This window comes from Gracilinanus agilis, chromosome 2 (genome assembly GCF_016433145.1).
Source record: "Gracilinanus agilis isolate LMUSP501 chromosome 2, AgileGrace, whole genome shotgun sequence".
Taxonomy (NCBI): Eukaryota; Metazoa; Chordata; class Mammalia; order Didelphimorphia; family Didelphidae; genus Gracilinanus; species Gracilinanus agilis.
In genome coordinates this window covers 684,748,065-684,770,406 of record NC_058131.1, presented here as the reverse complement: position 1 = coordinate 684,770,406, position 22,342 = coordinate 684,748,065, and the positions used below count along the sequence as shown (strand labels likewise).

At 36.6% G+C, this 22,342-nt stretch overlaps 1 protein-coding gene across 2 annotated transcripts in view; it reads left to right on the top strand.

Annotated features, from left to right (window-relative positions):
• MARCHF8 (membrane associated ring-CH-type finger 8) overlaps nucleotides 1-22,342 on the top strand; it is a 144,117-nt gene that overhangs the window by 74,215 nt on the left and 47,560 nt on the right. For both annotated transcript variants that reach the window (XM_044659146.1, XM_044659147.1), the window contains exon 3: nucleotides 17,867-17,917. In XM_044659146.1, coding sequence (XP_044515081.1) covers nucleotides 17,867-17,917 — 51 coding nt within the window. The remainder of the gene's footprint in view (nucleotides 1-17,866; nucleotides 17,918-22,342) is intronic.

The following is a 22,342-nucleotide window of genomic DNA, read 5'->3' as shown; positions in this document are numbered from 1 at the left end:
AACATAACAACAGTTGAAATTAGTATCTTCTGTTAACTTTATTAAATGGTTAGTTTAGATTTTGAGTTGAAGTACATTTTAAAATCGACAATTAACATAAAACAGCATTAATTTTTAAAAACAGGCATTTCATAGTCACAAAAAGAAGACTCGTCTTCAAATAAGAATGCATTTTTAAAAGATGGCTTTCATAAGTATATTACTAGGAATATTATGATTATAGGCCAACCACTCAATTAAACAATTTTTAAAATATTTTATATGAATAGCCTGAATCAAAAAGTCCTAAATTTAAGAATGCGGAGTATGAAATGGCTTTACAGTTAGTTCTGATAAAGAATGCTTTGATTGCCAGTGGATTGGTTTGTCTTACATTGAGGTTAAATGTTAAGTAGATAACTATATCTAACATAACAAGAAAATTTAAACGTATTATGCCTATGTACTAAATGTATTGTGACATTATTCATTGATTCCATGAATATGACAGTTGGTTTTAATGTTAGGTAAATCATCGTTATAGTATTAGATCATCTAGAATCTAGATCATCCTAATCATGGGTGATGGATTGGAAGTGAGTTTCCTGATATTAAGGTAGGAGTCAGTCATGATATATTAACAAAGTTGTTCAGCATGTAGAGAAGTTTGCAATCCAAATTTATAGTACATAGAGTTAGTAGATTGTTTTACATTAGTGTGCAGAAAAAACGTTAGTTCAACTTCTGAAAAGACTTTTTAAAAATTACTGGCAGCTTCTGAGTTTTTTATACTTGTGTGTTTTTTTTAAATGCATATTTTATTTTTTCCCCAATTACATGTAATTTTTAACATTTGGGTTTTTTTAGTTACTCCTTGCCCCCTTCCTTGAGATGGTAAGCAATCTGATAAAACTTTTACAAGTGCAATCACGTAAAACATATTCTCATATTATTCTTTGTTCTTTTTGGAAGGAAATTTGAACAAAAAAGAAAATGAAAAAAGTTTGCTTTGGTCTGGATTCAGACTCCATCAGTTCTTTCTCTGGAAGCAGATGACATTTTTTTTTATCATGAATGCTTTGGGATTGTTTTGGATCATTGTATAGCTGAGAAAAGCTAAGTTATTCACAGTTTTCATCATACAATATTGCTGTCATTGTGTACAATGTTCCTGATTCTGCTTACTTCATTGTGCATCAGTTCGTGTAAGTCGCTCCAGGTTTTTCTGAGCTCCTCCTGTTCATCATTTCTTATTGCACAATATTATTCCATTATAATCATATATTATTAATTTACTCAGCCACTCCCCAATTGATGAGTAGCTCCTCATTTTCTTATTCTTTGCCACCACAAAAAAAATGTGCTTTAAATATTTTATATATATATAGGTCCTTTTCCTTTTTAAAAAAATCTATTTCTTTGGGATATAAACCTAGAATTAGTTTTGCTGGGTCAAAGAAAGGGTGTATAGTGGTTTATAGCCTTTTGGTCATAGATCCAGATTATTCTCCAGAATGATCAAATCAATTCACAACTTCCCTAAAGTGCACTGGTATCTCAGTTTTCCCACATCTCCCCCCCCCCCAAGTTTTATCATTTTTCTTTTCTTTTGAGAAATCTGATAGTTAATATGATAGGTATGAGATGGTACCTCAGTTATTTTAATGTGCATTCCTCTAATTAATAGCAATTTAAATAATTTTTTGTATGACAGTACATAGCTTTAGTTACTTTGTCTGAGAACTGCCTTTTCATATCCTTTGGTCAATTTGGGGATGACTTCTGTTCTTATATATTTGATTCATTTCTCTGTGCATTTGAGAAATGAGAGCTTTATTACAAGAAAGACTTGTAAACATTTTTTTCACCATTATGATGATTCTGTATTACTCTCTATCCTGTCCCCCATCTCCTGTTTATTTTTTTCTTCCCTCCTTTCATTCTTCCATCCTCAAAAGTGTTTAGCTTCTGATCATCACATCTCCCAATTTGCCATATTTTCTGTCACTAGCTCCTCTCCCCCCTTTTCTCTTATCCCCTTCCCTTTCTATTTTCCTGTAGGGGAAGAGATTTCTATAGTCAACTGAATGTGTATATTCCTTCTTTTTTGAGCCAATTCCAATGAGAGTAAGGTTCAAGTGCACCCCATCCTACTTCTCCCATTTTCCTCAACATTTTATAAAAGCTCTTTCATAACTCTTTTATGTGAGATAATTTATCTCAATCTATTTTTCCTGTCCTCATTTCCCCAGTGCATTTCTTTTTCTCACTCTTCAATTTAATTTTTTTAGATATTATTATATTATATTCAACTCACAACTTTTTGCCCTCTGTCTATATATTTTCCTTCTAACTGCCCCAGTAATGATAAAGTTCTTCAGAGTTAAAAGATTAATCTTCCCACGTAGGGATATAAATAGTTTAGCCTTAATGAATATCTTTTGATTTCTCTTTCCTGTTTACCTTTTTTTTTTTTTTTAACATTTTTAAACCCTTAACTTCTGTGTATTGGCTCCTAGGTGGAAGAAGTTTATTTTGCTTATAACTATTCCCTTACTTTTTTACCATTTGTTTGGTGTATTTTTTTTTTACACTACATTCTGTGGGTGTACATGTGTATGTGCATTCAGGCTTAACCTTCCAACCCTTTAGTAAGGTTCATCAGATTTTTACTCTGTTCACTCCTTCCTCCAAACATGTATATACTTCTTTTTTAAACCCTTAACTTCTATGTATTGGCTCCTAGGTGGAAGAGTGGTAAGGGTGGGCAATGGGGGTCAAGTGACTTGCCCAGGGTCACACAGCTGGGAAGTGTCTGAGGCCGGATTTGAACCTAGGACCTCCTGTCTCTAGGCCTGACTCTCAATCCACTGAGCTACCCAGCTGCTCCTCCTGTTTACCTTTTTATGCTTCTCTTGAGTCTTCTATTTGAGTGTCAGATTTTCCATTCAGCTATAGTTTTCATCAGGAATATTTGAAATCCTTCTATTTCATGGAATGCCCATTTCCCTCCCTAAAGGATTATCCTCAGTTTTGCTGGATAGGTGATTCTTGGTTGAAGCCTTAGCTACTGTGGAATTTCATATCCCAGGCTCTTTGATCCTTTAATGTACAAGCTGCTAAATCTTGTTATTCTGACTTTAGCTCGAGAATATTTGAATTGTTACTTTTTAGCTGTTTGCAGTGTTTTCTCCTTGACCTGGGAGTTCTGGAATGTGGTTGTTATATTCCTGGGAGTCTTCCTTTTGGCCTCTCTTTCAGGAGGTGATCATTCAGTTCTTTCAATTTATATTTTACCCTCTGGTTCTAGACTATCAGAACAGTTTTCCTTGACATTTCCTTGAAAGATGATGTCTAAGCTCTTTTTTTTTTTAAACCCTTACCTTCTATCTTGGAATCAATATTGTGTATTGGTTCCAAGGCAAAAGAATGGTAAGGACGAGGTAATGAGGGTCCAAGTAACTTGGCCAGGGTCACACAGCTAGGAAGTGTCTGAGGCTAGATTTGAACCCAGGACCTTCCATCCTTGGGCCTGGCTCTCAATCCACTGAGCCACCTAGTTGCCCCCCTAAGCTCTTTTTTTTTTAATCATAGTTTTCAGGTTGTCTAATGATTCTTAGATTATTTCTCCTGGATCTATTTCTGGGTCAGTTCTCTTTCCACATTTTCTTCTATTGTTTCACTCTTTTGATTTTGATTGTTTCTTAATGTCTCATGGAGTCATTAGTTTACACTTTGTTATCAAGAAGTAAGTAAGGTAATCTGAGTGGGTCAATGAGGCAATTTGGGTGTGAGGAAAGATAATAGGGATATTGGTGATTATACGGTGATTGGAGGAGGAATGAAGGTATGGGAAGGTATGTAGGAGATAAAGGAAATGGGGTATGTAGGAGAGGGCAGCTCAAACAGGTTTATTCCCAGAGGCTTGAGACAGAGGATACGGGGAGAAAATTAGGGCCAGTAAGAAATGTTTAGGTTTTTGCTGGAGGGTTTCTCTTGTTAGTTTCTAAAGTCTCTTGAGGGAGGAGTCGAGAGGGCTCCTCCCTGCCAGTCAAACTGATGGCTGGAAGAAGTCTTAGATAGGTACTTCCTGCCAAGATGGATGCCCCCAGTTCTCTCAAGAAATAAAAGAAAATTATTCCTTCCCTCTTTTAGCCCTTGCCTCAATTTTCGATACAATGACTCACCAGAGGCTTTGAGTAGGTAACAAGGGGATTTATTAAACTCAGGTTATTCAGAGGGAAAGAGGTTCAGGATTTTCTAACTGCTGCTAAGAAGAGGGGTGATGGTGGGGGATGGGTCACAGAGAGGTTTAGACTGAGAGAGCCTGCTCTCTCAGTTGGGAGATTTGACTGCCTTTTAAGTAAAGTCCTTATTAAATCACCAAAACTAGGGGTAACTTATTTGAGGATATTCTACTTGTCTATAGAAACTAAAACCCACAATGTTCAATCACCAAGCCCTTCCTTCCACCCAGGACCCACAGGAAATTCAGGGGAAGGGGAGGGATATGGATGTAGAAATCAGGGAGAGGTCCAGAGAAATGAGATAGGTTTAAATTTCCTCAAGACAAGATAAGCACAGGCCAAGGCTGAAGCAAAGCCAAGCGGAAAGGCCGCAGCTAATATCCTAAGCCAAAGCAAAAGCCTCCAGCCACAGCGAAAGCCAGAAGGCGAAAGCCCTGTCAGTTGGAACTTCACCTCTATTTATAGTTTTAAGTTCCAACTGACTTATTGAAGATTCTAAGATGTTTAACTGACTTTTTGTGACCATTAGAAATTACAGAAGCAAAAAGTTTCTGTTAGCCACCTTGCCTTACAACTTGCCTCTTTTAATTTTTAAGAACTTAATTTCTTCAGTGAGTTTTTATACCTCTTTTTCCATTTGACCCATTCTGCTTTTTATAGCAATTCTTTTCCTCAGTGAATTTTTGTACTTCTTTTTTCATATTGCTAATCCTGCTTTTAAGAAGTTTTTCTCTTTATTGGATTTCTGTGGCTCTTTCACCAGTTAAGCATATTCTATTTTTTAAGGTATTACTTTCTTAAGTATTTTTGTTCCTCCTTTATCAAAACTCTTTTCATGATTTTCCCGCATCACTCTCATTTCTTTTCCCAGTTTTTCCTCTACCTCTCCTTTTTTATTTTTGTATGAGCTCCTCCATTAATTCTTTTTGGGCTTGAGACCAATTCTTATTTTTCTTGGAGGCTGTGGATGCAGCAATATTGACTTTGTTTTCTTCTGAATTTGTGTTTTGTTTTTTCCTGTCACTACAATAACTTTCTTTGTTGAGTTTCTTTTTTTGTTTGTGGACTTTCCAGCCTTTTTCTTGCCTTTTTACTTAAAAAACAATTATAGATGTGCTCCATTCCTGTGATAAAGGGAAAACTTCCAAGTTTCAGATTCTTTGTGCTGCTGTCTTCAGAACTTGCTCTGGGGGCCTCCAAGTTTTCAGTTCTTCCAAGGTAGTATGGGCTAAGGAAAAAGTATGTTTAATACTCTCCTGGCCTGTGCTCTGGTCTGTGTGCAACCATAACCACTCTTCTTTGCCTTGGAACTGTGACCAGTATACCCTGCTTCCCTGTAGCTGCAAGCACTGTTATCTTCTAGTGCTCCTCCTTGCCCTGAGACTATGATCCAGGGCTGTGCCATAAGGGCAGTGCAGTAGGCTTACACCAGAGTCAGCAGAGAGGCCCCTGTAATCTCCTTCTGAGCAGTTGTCCAATCCCACTTTACCTTCTGTGGCAGAGAGCTCTTGAAGCCTTTGCTATTGATTCAGCCTCCCCTCCTCCCCGGCCTGTGTTGGCTTGGCAGTGCTGGCCTAACTTCCACTCTGTTGTGATACATATTTCATGCCAGCCTTCTAAGTTGTTTTGGGCCGAAAAGTTACATCCTTTTGTGAGTTCTGCTGCTCCAGAAGTTGTTTTAAAGCATTAAATCAAAGTTGTTTGGAGGTTAATTTGGTAGAGATCAGGTGGGTATTTGTACTACCTTCTCCACTCTTGGCTTATAAAGGAGGAAAAATTAGTTTTGGCTGGACTGAATAATCAAAAGGGTAGTCACCAAGAAATGAATATATATCTGTTCTAAATGATTTATTTATAAAATATATGAGAGAATGAAAGCAGAGAAATGAAAAGAGGACAGAGTAAGAGATCTAGCTCAATGAACTAGATTATGTGTTCAAGCCCTGACTTTACTCTGGCAGGGCTCCAGAGGCCCCAGCTAGAGAGCCTAAAAGTCAATTAACAAGGGTTTTGGCCTCCTCCCAATCAAGGGGCTCCTCCAGAGGCTAGTACCTCCAGGGGAGCTAAGGAAGGGAGTCAACCTTTTTCACTCACCATGTGGTAGTCCTAAAGGAGAGATTTAAGAACAGTCTCCCCAAGTCCAATGTCCCCAGCCAGAGCTCCTCCAGGTCCAGATCAAGGCCAAAGAGAGCGAACTCCCCAGAAGTTCTTGCAGTTTATCAAGATCATTTCCTTCGTCACTTCCTGTGCCTTCCTCCCATTTCATTTGTACCAATTACAACAAAGGCTTTGCTTAGGACTGCCCAGGGGGCAGTCATTCGATTCTGATTCATCATCCACTCTTTCACACATGGGTCACAGACCTCCCTCACTTGAAGATTAAGTGGTGGTATTTACACTTTTGGTGATTAAATCTGGAAATGGGCAGGGTAGGATTAATCCCATCTTCACAGGCTCCATCCTTGTATGTGTTTTTTGACAACAAATTTTCTCTGTTCCAAGTTAAACTGGAATGATAAGATATTATATAAATGTTATATCGTATTTAAAGCCAACATTTGATATTTTAGTGCCAAAAACATTTGTTATACTTTGGAATATCCTTTGAATCCATTCCTTCAAAACTTGTAAACCTTTATTCTTAATTTTTAAAAAAGAAAATCATGGTGGGTCTTAATTTTATCAAACCATTATATTATGTAAACTGAAATTCTTTTCTATTGAATAAGCTATTGGATTTTTTTAAGGGGGGGAAGATGAAAAAACTTTGCCTTGTGTGATTTGAAAATAAGCGATAATGTAATTAAATAAATAAACTGTAATTAAATAAATTAAATAAAAAAATTTTTACTCTATTTCAAAGGAACTTAGAAGAAATTAAATTTTTGTTTATAATCAAATCAATTAGGATCAAATGAGATAATATTTGTAAAGACAACACAGTGGTTGGCACATAGTAGACACTTAAAATGCTTATTCCTTTATTTTTGTTCCCCTTCCCATAATAAACACTCTTTGTAGTTCTACTTATTGTTCTAGGCTATCTTAGAAGTCAAGACTTAGACAAATTATTGACATTGATTATCTTGTTGAGTTTTGTTCATTTCAGTTATCAAGTCCTTTGGTGAAATGTTTGCATTCTCCAAACCTATAAAATAATTAAAGTTGGAATAATTTGTTCTGGTAACCAGTATGAACTCAATGATAGAAACCACACAATTGATTAGGAATCAGAAAATAGAAGCATAAGATGTTAAAGTTGGAAGAAAAGAGTTGAGACTAATAATGTGGAAATAAATTTTGTATGACTTCATATATATGTATAATATATGGAGAATTTAGAACTAAAAATAAAAATAAAATTTAAAAATAAAAAAATATAAATCCATGAATAAAGGAAAATGTTTAACAAAATATACATTTGGGAAAAGGAAGGAGTTGAAAGGAAAGACTTTAGCTATTATGAAACCAAGATGAAACATAGCATGATCCTGCCCTCCAAATATTTACTATCTAGTAGTGATGTGATGAGATATGCAAACTAAAAAAGTTGTATGTTGTATTATGCCATGTGAATAAAAGATGTCCAAATAGAATAGAATGAGAGATTTGAAGATAGAAAGATCATGTAAGAATTCATGAAATTGGGGAAAGTTTAGTGGAGAAGAGAGTGCTCATGATGGCTTTAAAAGGGTAGCATTCCAGCAAGGCATAATAGGGAAATCTTGGAAGATAGTCATCAAGATGATTCCATATGTGAGGTTGTTGGAGTAATGGCAGGGGTGTGGAAGATCATAGCGTTAATTCAGGGAAGAGTAAATGGTTTGTCTAGAATGTAGACTATGTGAAGGCAAATGTGTGAAAAACAAAACATAAAACCAAGAGTTTGACTTTGGAAGCTTTATTTAAGATTTCTAGATTGCTGTCCCAATTAAAGTTCTTAGAGTTAAGTTAACATCCCTAAGTATCTGGCCTTTGTCAGTTTGCTTATTCTGTGTGTGCAAACTTTTTTAAAAGCATTATTGGTAAAATTTTATTTTTTTATTTTACTTTACCTTTTAAATATCTCTTCCCCCCTCTTTTCCTCTACCCAATGAGGTATTTAGTTGCTTTCTTAGTTACAATTTGCTTTCCAAAATGGCTAGAACAATTCACAACTCTGCCAACAAGGTAGTGTGCCTTTTTTTCCACAGCTTCTCCAACCCAAAATGTGCACATTGTCTTCTTTGTAATCTTGCTGGGTATGAGGTGAAAACCTCACAGATGTCCTGTTTTTACTTCTGGTATAAGTGATCTGGAACAGACTTTTATATACTTGTATATAGGTTGCTATTATTTTAATTTTAATTTTAATTTAAAAATATTTGTTCTTATCTACTGAATTACCATTAGGGAATGGCATTTGGTCTTATATGAGCATAAACTTAGAAATAGTGCCAACCAAACTTTTCTTCTTAACTGGCAACTCTCCAGGAAACCTGAGACAAGCAGAACTATTTTCAATAAGCAGAGATTACCATCCTTACAGAAAGGGGCAGGAGTATTTAATGGATGTTCATAAGTACTCAGTTTGGAGTTGTAAGACCCATTCAAATTATTGTTTGACCTTTTATTAATTGTGCAGCTGCATGCGGGTGACTTTTATCCCTAATTGTAAGATTATTATTCCTTGTTAAGAGAACTTCAAATTGACAATCAAGTGAGGAAAAATAGTGGGTGAAATCATACTCTTAAAGCCATTCCAGTATAAATTTGATCCTTTTAGAGAGGCTGAATCAGGGCAAGGAATGAGAAGGAATCAGGCTATGATCTCCTTCCTTTAGAGGGACCATTGATCTTTCTAGATGAATGGGCCAGGAGCTAGTTTGCCTTTGCTGTTAGCAGCACATGCCCACTTAGCTCTTTGACTAAGTTCTGATAGGGCCTTTCTCCTCTGTCCCAGTGTTTTAGGATGCAGATTATATGTAATGGAACATTTAATAGATAAGAGAATCAGTATAATAGAAAGAGGAATTAATTTATATATCCAAAGAAATCAGATTTCAAATTCTGCTTCTAACATATTAGTCAGGCCAGTGATGGTGAACCTTTTAAAAACGGAGTTTGAGGCCCTGATCCCACTCCCCCCTAGACCAAGTGCCATGTGCACCCCCAGAGGCCAAGTACTGGGCATGCCCTCCCCTCCTTACCCCATACAAGGGAGGGAAAAAGTACTCCCATTGGGCTGCTGGGCAGAGGGGCAGGCGATGTGAGGAGAATTTCCTCAATGAGTATAGAAAGGGGGAAGGGAGTAGCTCCACCCAAGTCCCTCTGCCTTTCTAGTAACAAACTCTTATGGGTGGGGAAAAGTGGCCACATGCCCACAGAGAGCACTCTGTGTGCCATCTTTGGCACTTGTGCCATAGGTTTGCCATTACTGAGTTAGATACTTGGGGTTGTATCACTGAACCTCCCTCCCCAAAGTGCCTTTCCTTAAAGAGGGCTCAGATTTGAACTTTTCCAGCTCTGCTTGTTTTCTGCTCCATGAAACATCATGCCTCCCCTGCTGGCCTTCCCAGTTTCCTACCCCATTAGATTGTAAGCTTCTTGAGAACAGGATTGCCTTTCTTCTCTTATTTGTACCCCCAGTGCTTAGCACAGAGCCTGGCACATAGGAGACACTTGTTAAATTTAATTGAAAATTGAATCCTTAAGCCTCACTTTTCTTATTTGTATAATGGTAATAATGATTAATACTTGAGTCCCTACTTCTCAACATTGTTGTGATTATCAATCAAGATCACATATATGAAACTGTGTGCATGCTTGAAAGTGCCATGTAACGTGAGCCATTGTTATTTAAAGATTTTGTCTTAGAAACTCAATTTTCTGATATTCAATAAAGCCTCTTTTTTCTCTTTTTTTCTTATATTAAACTGACCACAAGATACAGCATTGAAGCAGAACACGTTTATTAAGGCCTTACTTAAAAGTTTGCAGTTGTTTTTCAAGTGAAGATCAGTCCCTAATAATTGGTGCTTTTTTAAACCATTGAAGTGAAACAGGTGAAGAATTCATTTATGCAGCATTTTAGAAGAAAGAAATCTTCCCTAGAAGGGAATTTTCTAGGTAGCTAAAACTTTTCTGCCAAGCAGTCAGAATTTTATGTAGTAATTCTCACAATGGTAATAGCAAACACATTTCCCATTTTTATGGTTTATTAAATAGAACATATTAGCCAGTGTCTATTCTTTTTTGTGATGACACATTGCGATATAATAATTCGTATTCATAATAATAGCTTCATGATGGGATGTAGTTGCCATGAGCCTGAACAGGATCTCATACTTTGTGCATCAGGTTAAATTAGCCCTAAGTAATCCAGAGTTTCCTCAGACCAACAGAGGACAGAAGCACTTGAGCTCAGCAGCTTGCTGATGGACTGTCTTAGAGTTGTTAGGTAATAGCTGACTTAGAGGAAGACCAGATACTGAGAGTACTAATCAGCCAACAAGTTATCTATGAAGTGCTTACAGTCTGGGTGTACAAAGAAAGTTTAGAAACATTCCCTTCCCTTGAGGAGCTCATAGTCTAATAGAGAAGATGACCTGCATATACAAGATATATGTAGGGTGATTGGAGGTCATCTCAAAGGGTAGCAATATGGTCCAGAAGAGGCTTCCTGCAGAGGACAGAGGGTACCAGAGGACTAGAAGTATATTGTAATTCAGAATATAGTTAGACCAGCTAGTAGTACTAAATGAACAAAACTGAGCAAATGGGGTCATGGATCAGAATCCATTGTCAGAATTAGGATTAAGGAATAGCTGGATGATGCATATGGGTAATCAGTAACAATGACCGAGGCAAATTATTCTCAGACAAGTTTCTATTGATGTAGGATTCTTGGAATATTTGGGGCAGGTGATTGCCATGCTGTTCTCAGAGTCTTAAACTAGTAGCATATCATTGTACTTAATGTAAGGGGTAAAAAAGGGTTTTGATTAGGTGAATATTAAAAGGTTTGGTCACCAGGGAATTGAATAATTATCAATTCCCAATTAAAGAATAACCTCAAGTCAAAATGACTTTTATGGAAGTTTATTTACAAATGAGAAGAGAGAGAGAAATTAAGAAATTTAGAGAGAGGATACGGTAAGATAATTAACCTGACAAACTAAATAATTCACTTAGGTCCCTGGTTTAACCCAAGCATATCTAACTAGTCCTCAATTAGAAAAGGCCAAGCCTTGAGCTGAGGGCCAAGACCCGAAGGCCCTGGAGACTTATGAAGCAAAAGCTTCAATCACAGAATCTCTTTTGAAAGGGAAGTTCCTTAAGAGAAGTTCAGAAAGATTCAGTCTTTACACTCACCATGTGGAATTCCAAAGGAAAGATTTAAGAACAGTCTCACCACTTCCAGAGCTCCTCAAAGTCCCACGAACCAGAAGTACTCCTTCAGTCCCCTTCACGAACCAGAAGAGAGAGGCTGAGCTCACTGAGTTCTCTTTTAAAGAAGCTTCTTTTGCGTCACTTCCTGTGCCTTCCTCTTAGTTTATGTGTCCAATCACAACAGATGCTTTTTCTTAGGACTGCCCAGGAGGCAGTCAGTAAATTTTGATTTGTCACTCACTCTAGCACAGGTGGGTCACAGACCACCCAACTTGTTAGTTAAGTGGAGATGTTTCACGTTTGGTGATTAAATCTAAATATGGGCAGGGTAGATTTAATCTCATTATCACATTAAGACTTGATGGCATCATTTCTTATTTTCAGGTTCTTCTCTTCCCCTATATAATATCTGGTTGCAAGCCTATATCTTTTGCATTCTGTAATATTCCTTCAGGGTGATGGCTGCTAAATATTGTAGGATTTGTAAGAAATAAAATTAATATAGAGGGACAGAATTAAAAATATCATGATTTCAAAAGGTTTATTGAAAGCCATTTAGAAAAATGAAGCTGCATGCCTATTAAGATTTAGTTCAAATGCCGTGCCATACCTTCCCACCTGACTGCTTCAGCAGGAAATAGGAAGCACCAATCCTGTCCTGAGTCTTTATATTCCTTGTTTACATTATTAGGTAATTGCCTACTTAAGACAGGAAGCCAGTTGAATCATGGGAAATGGAGTTTGAAAGGGGCCCTAAATGTCCACAGGAAGTTTAGATCAGGGACCTCAAAATTAGTTCAAGGACTCCCAAATTTCCAATATCACAGATTCCTGACTATAGCTTTTTGGTACTTGAACTCTTTATTCATAACTGCTTATACTATTTTTTCTTTGATTTGGAAATGCTGGATTTTGGCCATAATTTTCCCAGGGAGTTTTCATATTGGGGTTTCTTTCAAGAGGTAACCAGAGGATTCTTTCTGTTTTCACTTTGCTCCTGATTCAAGGGATTTGGGCAGTGTTCTTTTATGATTCTTGAAATATGATGGCTAGGCTTTTTTTTCCTTTTTATTTTTTGTAATGGCATTCAGATAGTTTTTCTTCTCAATTTCTTTTCAAGGCCAATTGTTTTGGCTATGACATACCCTGTCTTTTTCAAATAATTTTGAGAAAAAAGATTTTCACCCTCCTGTCTTGCTATTATAGCTCTCCTCTTCTTTACAGCTTCTGCTAGTCCCTTCAGCACACTAGAACATAAGCAGAGACCAGACAAAAATAAGGTAAATTCTAAATTGTAGGGAGAGAGGTCACTAGTAGGTAGGAAGAACAGCAAAGGCCTTAGGAGGAGGGTAGCACTGGAATTGAGCTCTGAAAGAAGCTTGGGATTCTAAGAGATAGAAGCAAGATGGGAGTGAATTTCAGGAAAGGGGAAATGCTGTGCAAAAAAATTGAGATTGAATCTGAAGTGTGAAGAATAGCAAGAAGTCTAGTTTGACTGGGCCAGAGAGTGTAGAAAGAGCAGTAATATGCCAGAATGATAGGTTGGAGCCAGTTTATGAAGGCCTTTAAATATTGATATAAAGAATATATAAAAACATGGAGGAAGGGTTAGGACAAGTTAGAACCAAATGATAAACCTTGCTTATCTGAAACAAGGAAAAGTTGAACACATACAGTTGGTGTAGAAATATATTAAACTTAATAGGAAAATTATCAGCAAGATTAGTAGCATAGGGAAGAAGGAGTTTAATATTGTGTCGGAGATAGTCACAATCAAAACAAAGTTCCTTATCCTGAAGAAGGTATTAAAAAATGTGAGAAAAAAAAAATAAGTAGGAAGTGCTACCAATCAGTGGGTAAATGACTGTATAAACTGTAGTAAATAAATATAACTAGATTATTGCACTGCAAGAAGTAATGAAAAAGCTGTTTTCTTGGATAGTATGAGAGACTGTCAAGTGAATAGAACCAGGAGAAGAATTTATACAAGGACAAGTTTATAAAGAGAAATACATCTGTGAGGCTTAACAATTCTGATCAATGCAGTGACTTGTTGCTAGAGGACTTATGAAATGTCACCCATTTCCTCTGAGAATTATAGACTCAAGAAAAGAGACAGACATTTTAAGACGTGGAATCTATGGATCTGTTTTGTTTGACTATGCTTATTTGTTATGTGTGTGTTTTTTAAAGTGAATCTACAATTAATAATATGCCAGTGGCAGACCCCCTTGTTTCTTGACCAAAATAATCCTGGAATTTACTATTAAAGGCACAATTAGTAAACTTCTAGAAAAGGGAATAGGCATCATGAAGAGCTGGGATTTCATTCAGAACAGATTATGCTGGATTCACCACACTTTCTTTTTTTGATGGGGCTACTAAACTTGTAGGATTAGAGGATCCTGTATATATAACAAATCACCTGACAAGACATTACTCATAATATTCTTATGGACAAATGACTCATATAGCTTAGGCCAGTGATGGGCAAACTTTTTAAAGAGAGGGCCAAAGGAAAGGAAATACTCATCTGTCAGTCTGTTTCTAAGGCAATTCTTTGGAAGTTTCATTGTATTGTATCCTACTCATTGTATTCGGCAGATTAGGAATAAAGTTGTGGGGCAGGACAGAATATTTCAGGGGGCTGCATTTGGGCCAACGGCCGTAATTTGCCCATCACTGGATTAGGTGAATTAAGAAGTAATAGAATGGCTGGACCTCACTCCTAAGGAAGTCTCCAGGAGTGGTGGGCCAGGTCCCAGGCATCTGTGTTTGGCCTTGTACTTTGTAACATTTTTATCAATAATTTGAGTGGAGGCATAGAAGTGAAGCTTATCAAAGCTGCAGGTGACATAGCTTCAAGAGATAACAAAAAGATGATTTCTTGGGCTAGGTGGTAGAACTTACAAACAAAATGACAATAAATAGTAATAAGTATAGTCTTGCATTTGGATTAAAAAAACTTGACAAGTTGTATATGGGAGAGATGTGGCTAGAAAGGAGTTGATCTGCTACTTCAGTACCCAGCGGCAATTTTCTCTCCTCTACTGTCCTCCCATCTTACATTTTAAGTTTTTTTTTTTGATTAGCTTGGTTCTGTAGAAAGACATAGATCTGAGGTTCAGATCCCAGACTGGTCATCCATTCAACAAAGCATAACTTTTATGGACTTTATGTTTCTTTATCTGCTTGGACTAGATCTCTAAGGTCCCTTTTAGTTATAAGGCTAAGACTCAAGGCAAATTCATCCATACAAGTCCTTATTGGGCAGACTTTGTCCCTGGCATTGTGGAGAAATCTAGATTCTTTACTCAGATACCATCTTCTTAAGGGGTTTTCAAATCTACCTTTCTCTTGTGAAATCCTTGTTTTTGTTTTGTAGCAGTGATTAAAAAAACAAACACCCCCTGTGCTCAGTATTTCATAATCTTTAGCAATGCTTTATAGATTCTTTCTGATGATGTAATTTTTGTGTATATGAATCACCAGAAGTCTGGTGAAAAAGTCTCTGTTTCAGTCACATCCTGGATACATGCCCTGGAAAGAGAATGGATTTTTTTTTAATTGACAGATATTATGCTCAATATTAGTGCCTGTCAACATAATCACCAAAAAACAAAAAACAACAAAAAACTCTCTTACCCCTACTGAGTGGTCTTCTCTCCTGATAATACCTTTTTATTAGCACCATTATTCCTTGGAGAATAAGAAGCTACTTTTATTTTTTTTTATTTATTTTTAATTTTTTTTAAACCCTTAACTTCTGTGTATTGGTTCCTAGGTGGAAGAGTGGTAAGGGTGGGCAATGGGGGTCAAGTGACTTGCCCAGAGTCACACAGCTGAGAAGTGTCTGAGGCCGGATTTGAACCTAGGACCTCCCGTCTCTAGGCCTGACTCTCAATCCACTGAGCTACCCAGCTGCCCCAAGAAGCTACTTTTAAAAGGTTTTGCCTTCCTCATTTTCAGGAAGAATATTCTATCTGTTGCTTGGTACAAGCATTATTCTCTTTTATCTCTTGTCTCGTTTTTTTCTACCCTTCAACTTCCAGACCCATTCTTTTCTTTTCCTTATGTTTGTTTTTTCCCTTTACTTTCACTACAAAAGCTTTTTTTTAAAAGGAACATTGTTTCTCTATGATAATTTGGAGAATAGAGAAACATTTCTCAGCCCTTCTTCCCTCTCATCTGGCTTTCTTCTTCAAGGAGGGAGACCAGTCTACACTTAGAACATAGATAAGTCACTTGACCTTGTTAGTACAGCAGAATTTTATACATTGCCATTTGTCCTTATTTCCAGCCAACTGTTTTTATTTTATCCATGTAGGACTTAAGACTTAAGTGAAATTTTGCAAATTATATTAGTGGTCCTAGGGAAAAGCATAGTATTATGCTCTATAAGATGCCAAGACATGGTGCCTTGTCTTTGAGAGTCCTCAAAAAATCTTGTTTAGCGATGCATTACCACACAACAAAAAAATAAATATTATATTGGACATCAGTGTAAAAAGGGAGTTTTCAACTGCTGTGGTTCTGCCACCTTATAGACATCAAAGCAATAAGCTCTTCAAACCCTTGATGTCTGGCTTCTGTCTCTATCTTTCATGAGTCATGATCCTGAATCTCTCATTCACCCTAATCTACAGCATTTACCACTGATTGACCATTCTTGTCTTTCTTGGAGTTCCTTCTTACCTTGCATTCAGTAACAGCATGCTTTCTGTTATGATCGTTGAGGGACTTGATTATAAAGATGTAGTTGTTAAGAAAAGGTAAAGCAAAACTTAACTTACATTTCCCATTCTTCTTTTCTCCTTAATTTCTTCTCTTTTTTTGTGGCACTTTTTTCCCCTTTAAACTGTCACCCATGTAGTGACAGATGCAGGATTTGAACTCACATTCTTCAGTTCCAAAGCAGTGGAATCATTGTCTCCTTTCTATCTCTTCTTGTTCCTTTCTTTTCTTAAACCTTTTCTTTATTCTCACTATTTTCTAATTTATCTTCCCTCGTTTCTGCCAGAGTGTCATTCTTGCCATGGATTTACTTTTTTCCCTTCATGCAGTGTTAATCAATTCAACTCTACATTGTACTTTACCTTTGAATATTTTGTTACATTGTGCTATAGTTGCTTTTTATATTTGTCAGTCCCTCAGTTACCCCTAACACCCCTCTTCCCTGCTGGGCTTTGGCTGCTGCTCTACTACTATGCTTTTGAAGGCCACTCTGCTGCATTTCCTCAGGTAATTTTAGCCAGTCTCCATGCCTCATGGGTGCTCAGTGAGCCTTTTCTTTTTCCTTGACCCTCAAGGGATTGTTCGAAAGGTCTTGTCTTCTCAAGCTGGCAATACCATCCTCTATTTTGAAGTATATGACCTGCTTCCTGGGAAAACTAAAACTCTCTCTTATGGGTTCCTTCATCTCCCTTGCTCCATGCCTCAAAACTTCTGTATTTTCACTCATCCTCTCAGTCTTTCAATTTCCTCATCTATGAAATGGGAGTGGGGGGTGGGGAGAAATTGGACCAGATCTTCTGTCTTGAAAGTCCTTCCAACTTTGAATACCAGGAAAGCATTTTCTGATTTACCTTCAATCCACATATTGGAAATGAACTTTATTTGATTTCACATAATACTTTTTTATACCTCAAAGTTTTAAAATGCATTGCGCATTCTTATATATGCTCTATCTCCTCAATAAAGTATAAGCTTAGTGATGGTCTTGACAGTGTCATTTTTGTCTTTATATTGCTCCTACCCAGTCCCTAAGACAATACCATGGACACAACAGGAGCTTCTTAGCTTTTGTATTAAATATTTGTATCCTCCAAATTATGCTAGCATTGTATTTTCAACATAGTATTTAGGTAATCAGTGAATGTTGTGAAATAAATACGAAAGCAGTTTGGTACATTTTTCTCAAAATTTTTTGATTGCCTTTGGAAGACTAGAATTCTGATTAATGAATGCAATGATAAATCATTAGTCTAAAGGACTAAAGATGAAACATACTACCCATCTCCATGGATTTAAAATGCATGTTAAGATATATAGTTTTGAACATAGCTAATGTGAAAATTTGTTTTGCTGGACTTATGTATATTTATTATGAAGAGTTTTTTAAAACTGTTCAGTTGGTGGTGAGTTGGGAGAGTGAGTTAACAAGTGATTGAATAAATAAATAACTTTTAAAGCATATTTGCTCAGTCTGTGCCAGTTTCTTGTATTTCCACAGTAAAGTTCCCCTAACATTCTATCTGTTTTTCATGCAGAATGAGAAGACTTTGAGGCATTCCATGAGTTGTTCAAGTCACATTTCTAAGGTACTGTATAGTCGTTTCTATATAATTCCTTTTGTGGTCTTGTAATAGTTTTTTTCTTTGCTAATATGTGTTTTCACTATTTTTTTCTTCAAGGATTATACATTTTATATATCAGCAAACTATGTATGTAACGGTTTTGTTGGAGTAAGAGAAACGGTAATTTTTAAAGTATTGACAGTCATAATTTTATGCTGAGACTAGATCCCAGAGATCTCAGAATCTTAGTTAGAATGAACTTTAGAGGACATCTAGTTCAGTTCTCCCTAAACAAATTCTTTTTACAACAGTCTTGACACACTGTAATATAACTGCTTGATACTTCCAGGGACAAGGATTTTTCTGTTTAATGAGGCAAAGCAATTTGATTTTTAGCAGCACTAAATACAATGAAGTTCTTTCTTATATTGACCTGAACTTCTCCTTTTGAGACCAAGAATAATCTCAGAGTTGGAAGAGATTTCAAGAAAGGAGGGGACATTTAGTTCATCCTTTAAAGTCCATTCTAAATCTATGATCACTGTGATCAAAGCCAAGAAAGAACGGGTTTAAAGGGGATTACTAGGAATAATTTTTTGGTAATACATAAATTATTTCCCAAATTTTATTCTTGTATGTTTTTATATAAAGTATATATTATATATAATATTTATATTATATATAAAATATATAAACTCTTCTAAAGTAGAATACTGAACTCGAAGGAGCAATCTCATTTAAAAGGGAAATATATGAAGCCATTGGCCCCACCCCACCATGGAAAAGAGAATATTAATTTGAAATTACAATAATTCCATTGTTTTCAAAAAGCATATGTAAATTTCACTGTTCTGACTGGAAAGCAGCAACTACATGATCAGATTATGAATTTTAAAAGCAGGCTAGAAGAACCTCCCAAATTTTTCTAGATCTGTATCTGATCAGGAATCTTCTATTGAATCTGACAAATAATCATCCGTCCTCTCCATGAAGTCTTCTGGGAAGGAGAATTTGCAACATCTAGAAGAAAACCATACCATTTTTGGACAGTTCAAATTGTGAGATTTTTCTTTTAAAATAAGCTAAAATCTGCCCACTGGCACCTTCCAACTATTAGCCCTAGTTCCTTGTTCTGGACTAGGGATCTGGAATTCTCTGTACCTTACAGACAAATGATGTGATTGTAAAGATCGAGTCCCATTGTTTCAGTAATTGTCTCTGTGCAGATTTGATTCAGGTACTTGAAGACAGCTATGTGGAAAAGGAAATTTACTTGTTCTTGTGTGCTTATTATTTAGCAATTATTGAAATACTTTTGATTTAAAAACATAAAATATTGCTTTAAATCCTCTCAAAAAAGTGTCCTCAAAAATGTTAGTCACCCAGAATTACTTGAAAGATATAACAACAGAGTTAATTTTGTTTGACCTTATGATTATATGAAAGAATGTATAAAACAAGAGAAAGGCATTCTACTCAAAGGCACTGTCATTAGCTCAGAGGACTCTTAAGCAGAGGCCAACTAGAAAGATTTCCTACAGATGATGATGTCCTCAAGATGATTGTGTTTACAGATGATGTTTGAAGTGCATCCAACCTATTTCCCTGTCTCTCATTCCCTTTACCTTTCAGTACCTGGCAGTCTACTTGTGACCTAACCACTTTACTGATAATATTCTTTCCAAGGTTCCCAATGATGTCTTAATTCCCAAATCTAATCTTACTTCTTTGTTTTCTTAACTTCTTTGTAGATTTTCACACTGAAAACTACCTCTTCCTCTTAGATGTGTTCGCATCCCTCTGTTTTTGTGACAATCTTGTCTCCAAGTTCCCTTCCAGCTTATCTGACCAGTCTGAATTTTCTCTCCTGGGTCATTATCCATGTATAAGAGCCTTTGAGTGAATGCCTTTAATCCTGGGCCTTCTTCTCTTTACAAATGCTGTCTTCCTTGATATCATCAATTTCCATACATTTAGTTGTTATCTTTATTAGTGCTGTCTGCCCCTCCATCCCCAAAATTTACTTTTTAATTACTTTTTCTCCATATGTGTTATATTACTCAAGTTGGATATAAGCTCCTTGAAAATAGGATTTTGTATTTTTATCCTCAGAGCCTAGCCTCATGGTTGGGACAAGAGCTGGATTTGTGATTTCATTGGTACCATAGATGAGAAAACCCCCAATGTACCTTTTTTGTGACTTTCTAGTCTTAGAGAATTGCCTAAGGCAATGATGGTGAACCTTTTTGAGACTGAGTGCCAAAACTGCAACCTTACACTAAATGTGAGTCCCCCACCTTACCTCAGACAGGGAAGGGAGGAAGCACTCCCACTGGGCTGCTGGGCAAAGTAGTGGGTCCTGTGAGAAATGTCCTCAAGCCCACATGGAGAGGGGCAGCCACTTCTAGCACATGGGCTTAAGGACTTGAAATGATAAGTGAGCTTCCAAGGATCACAGTCATTATAGATATAAAAACAGGTCTTCTTGGTTCCAAGGCTTCCTTCTAGAGAGACACCATGGTGTAGCATATAGAGAGCTGGGCCTCCTAGTATTTAGCCTAGGCCCCAGGACTACTCCTCACTTTGAAATGCCACCTGTAGGCATAGGTCTCCTCCACAACTTATCTTGTCTTTGTAACCTGGATCTGGGTGGTGAGAGAGGTGCCAGTTGACACCTCTTCCTGTATTCTGTACAATGGAAGACCCCTTTGTGGGGTTCTGAGGGTTCTTTGCCCTTTTTATGGCCGTAGCTTTCCTTCAGTCTGCCTTGGAAAGCTTTTCCCAGTTGTTCCTGGTCAGACCCCATCCCCAGACTCCAGAAACTTGTCTGTCTTGCCATAGCACCATGGGTTAGAAAAAAATGGTGCATTTTAACTTTTTCTTGGATTTCTAGTCAAGACTAGATCTAGTGCATTTTTTAGATCTTTGGGGGAGGAATTGTGGAGGCAAGCTTAGCTATAACTTCCTGGTACTCTCTATCTTGACTCCTTCTAGCTCTTCATAGTCCCAAACTACCATATTTTTCTACATCAATTAAATTGTTACCTGCATCTCCCAAAATGGACTCAAAATTCTAGCATGTTAACATATATATTTTCTCCAAAAAAATGTGTGACCAGTTTTTGTTTTTTTAATCTTTCAATATTTTATTTTTTCCCCAATTACATGTAAAAACAATTTTTAATATTAGTTTTCTAAAATTTTGAGTTCCAAATTCTCTCTCTCCTCCTCCTCCTTCGAGATGGTAAGCAATTTGATATATTTCCATATTGATCATGTTGTGGAATAAGAATATATTTTTTAATCCACTAAGAAAATAAGGTGAAAAAAGTATGTTTCAATCTGTATTCATATTCTATCAGTTCTTTCTCTAGAGGTGGATAGTATTTTTCATTTTACATCCCTCAGAATTATCTTGGTTCCTTGTATTGCTGAGATAGTGAAGTCATTCACAGTTGTTCATCATGTAGTATTGCTATTACTGTGTGCTATGTTCTCCTGGTTCTGCTGACTTTACTCTGCATCAGTTCATTTAAGTCTATATGAGTTTTAAGTATAACCTTTTAAAAATTCTAATGGGTCTAAGTAGGATGAGTATAAAGAGAATTGACTCATCCTGGACTAAAGACCTGTTTGGTTTTATGATTTATAGATCTTTATATCCTGTTGTATTCTCTCTTCTGAGCTCCATTGGAGGGATGGAAGGAAGGCTGGAGGAAGAGAAGGAAGGAGAGAGAGAGAGAGAGAGAGAGAGAGAGAGAGAGAGAGAGAGAGAGAGAGAGAGAGAGAGAGAGAGAGAGAGAGAGAGAGAAGCTGTTTTTATGTAAATATATTTTGCAATATACTTGCTGTTCCTCCCACACCACACTCCATCTCTGATTTTCAGATCTTTGTATTTAGTGGTCCCCTCATACTTGGAGTGCTCTCTTTGTTACTTCCCTCTCTTAACTTTTTGTTTCATTTCTTTTCTTTTTTTTTTTTTTACAAAATTTTACAAAATTTTAACATTTGTTTCATTTAAAAAACCACCTTATGAAAGAGAGTTTTCCCTGTTCCTCTAGGAGTTTTCCCCTCTAAGATTACATTTCATGTACTATGTAAGTCAGGTCATCAAGTCAACAACCATTTATTAAGGACTGACTATATATATCCTAGTCATTGTGCTAGTACTGCTTTTCAATCCAAAAAAAGTAAAAAAAAATGTTTCTATTTACATATTTGTTGTCTTCAATATTAGAACATAAGCTCCTTGGGGTATACTTGTCTGTTTGGTTGATACTGCCTTTTATAGTATTTACAGAATATTTCATGTTTTAATCCCAAGTCTAAAATATTAATTGGCCTTAGTTTTACACTGACCCAGAAACCTGTCCTTTTAACACATTTATAAGGTGGTTTGTCAGACTTAAAAATATAGTCTTGGCCATGGGACAAAGCCATTAGTCTACC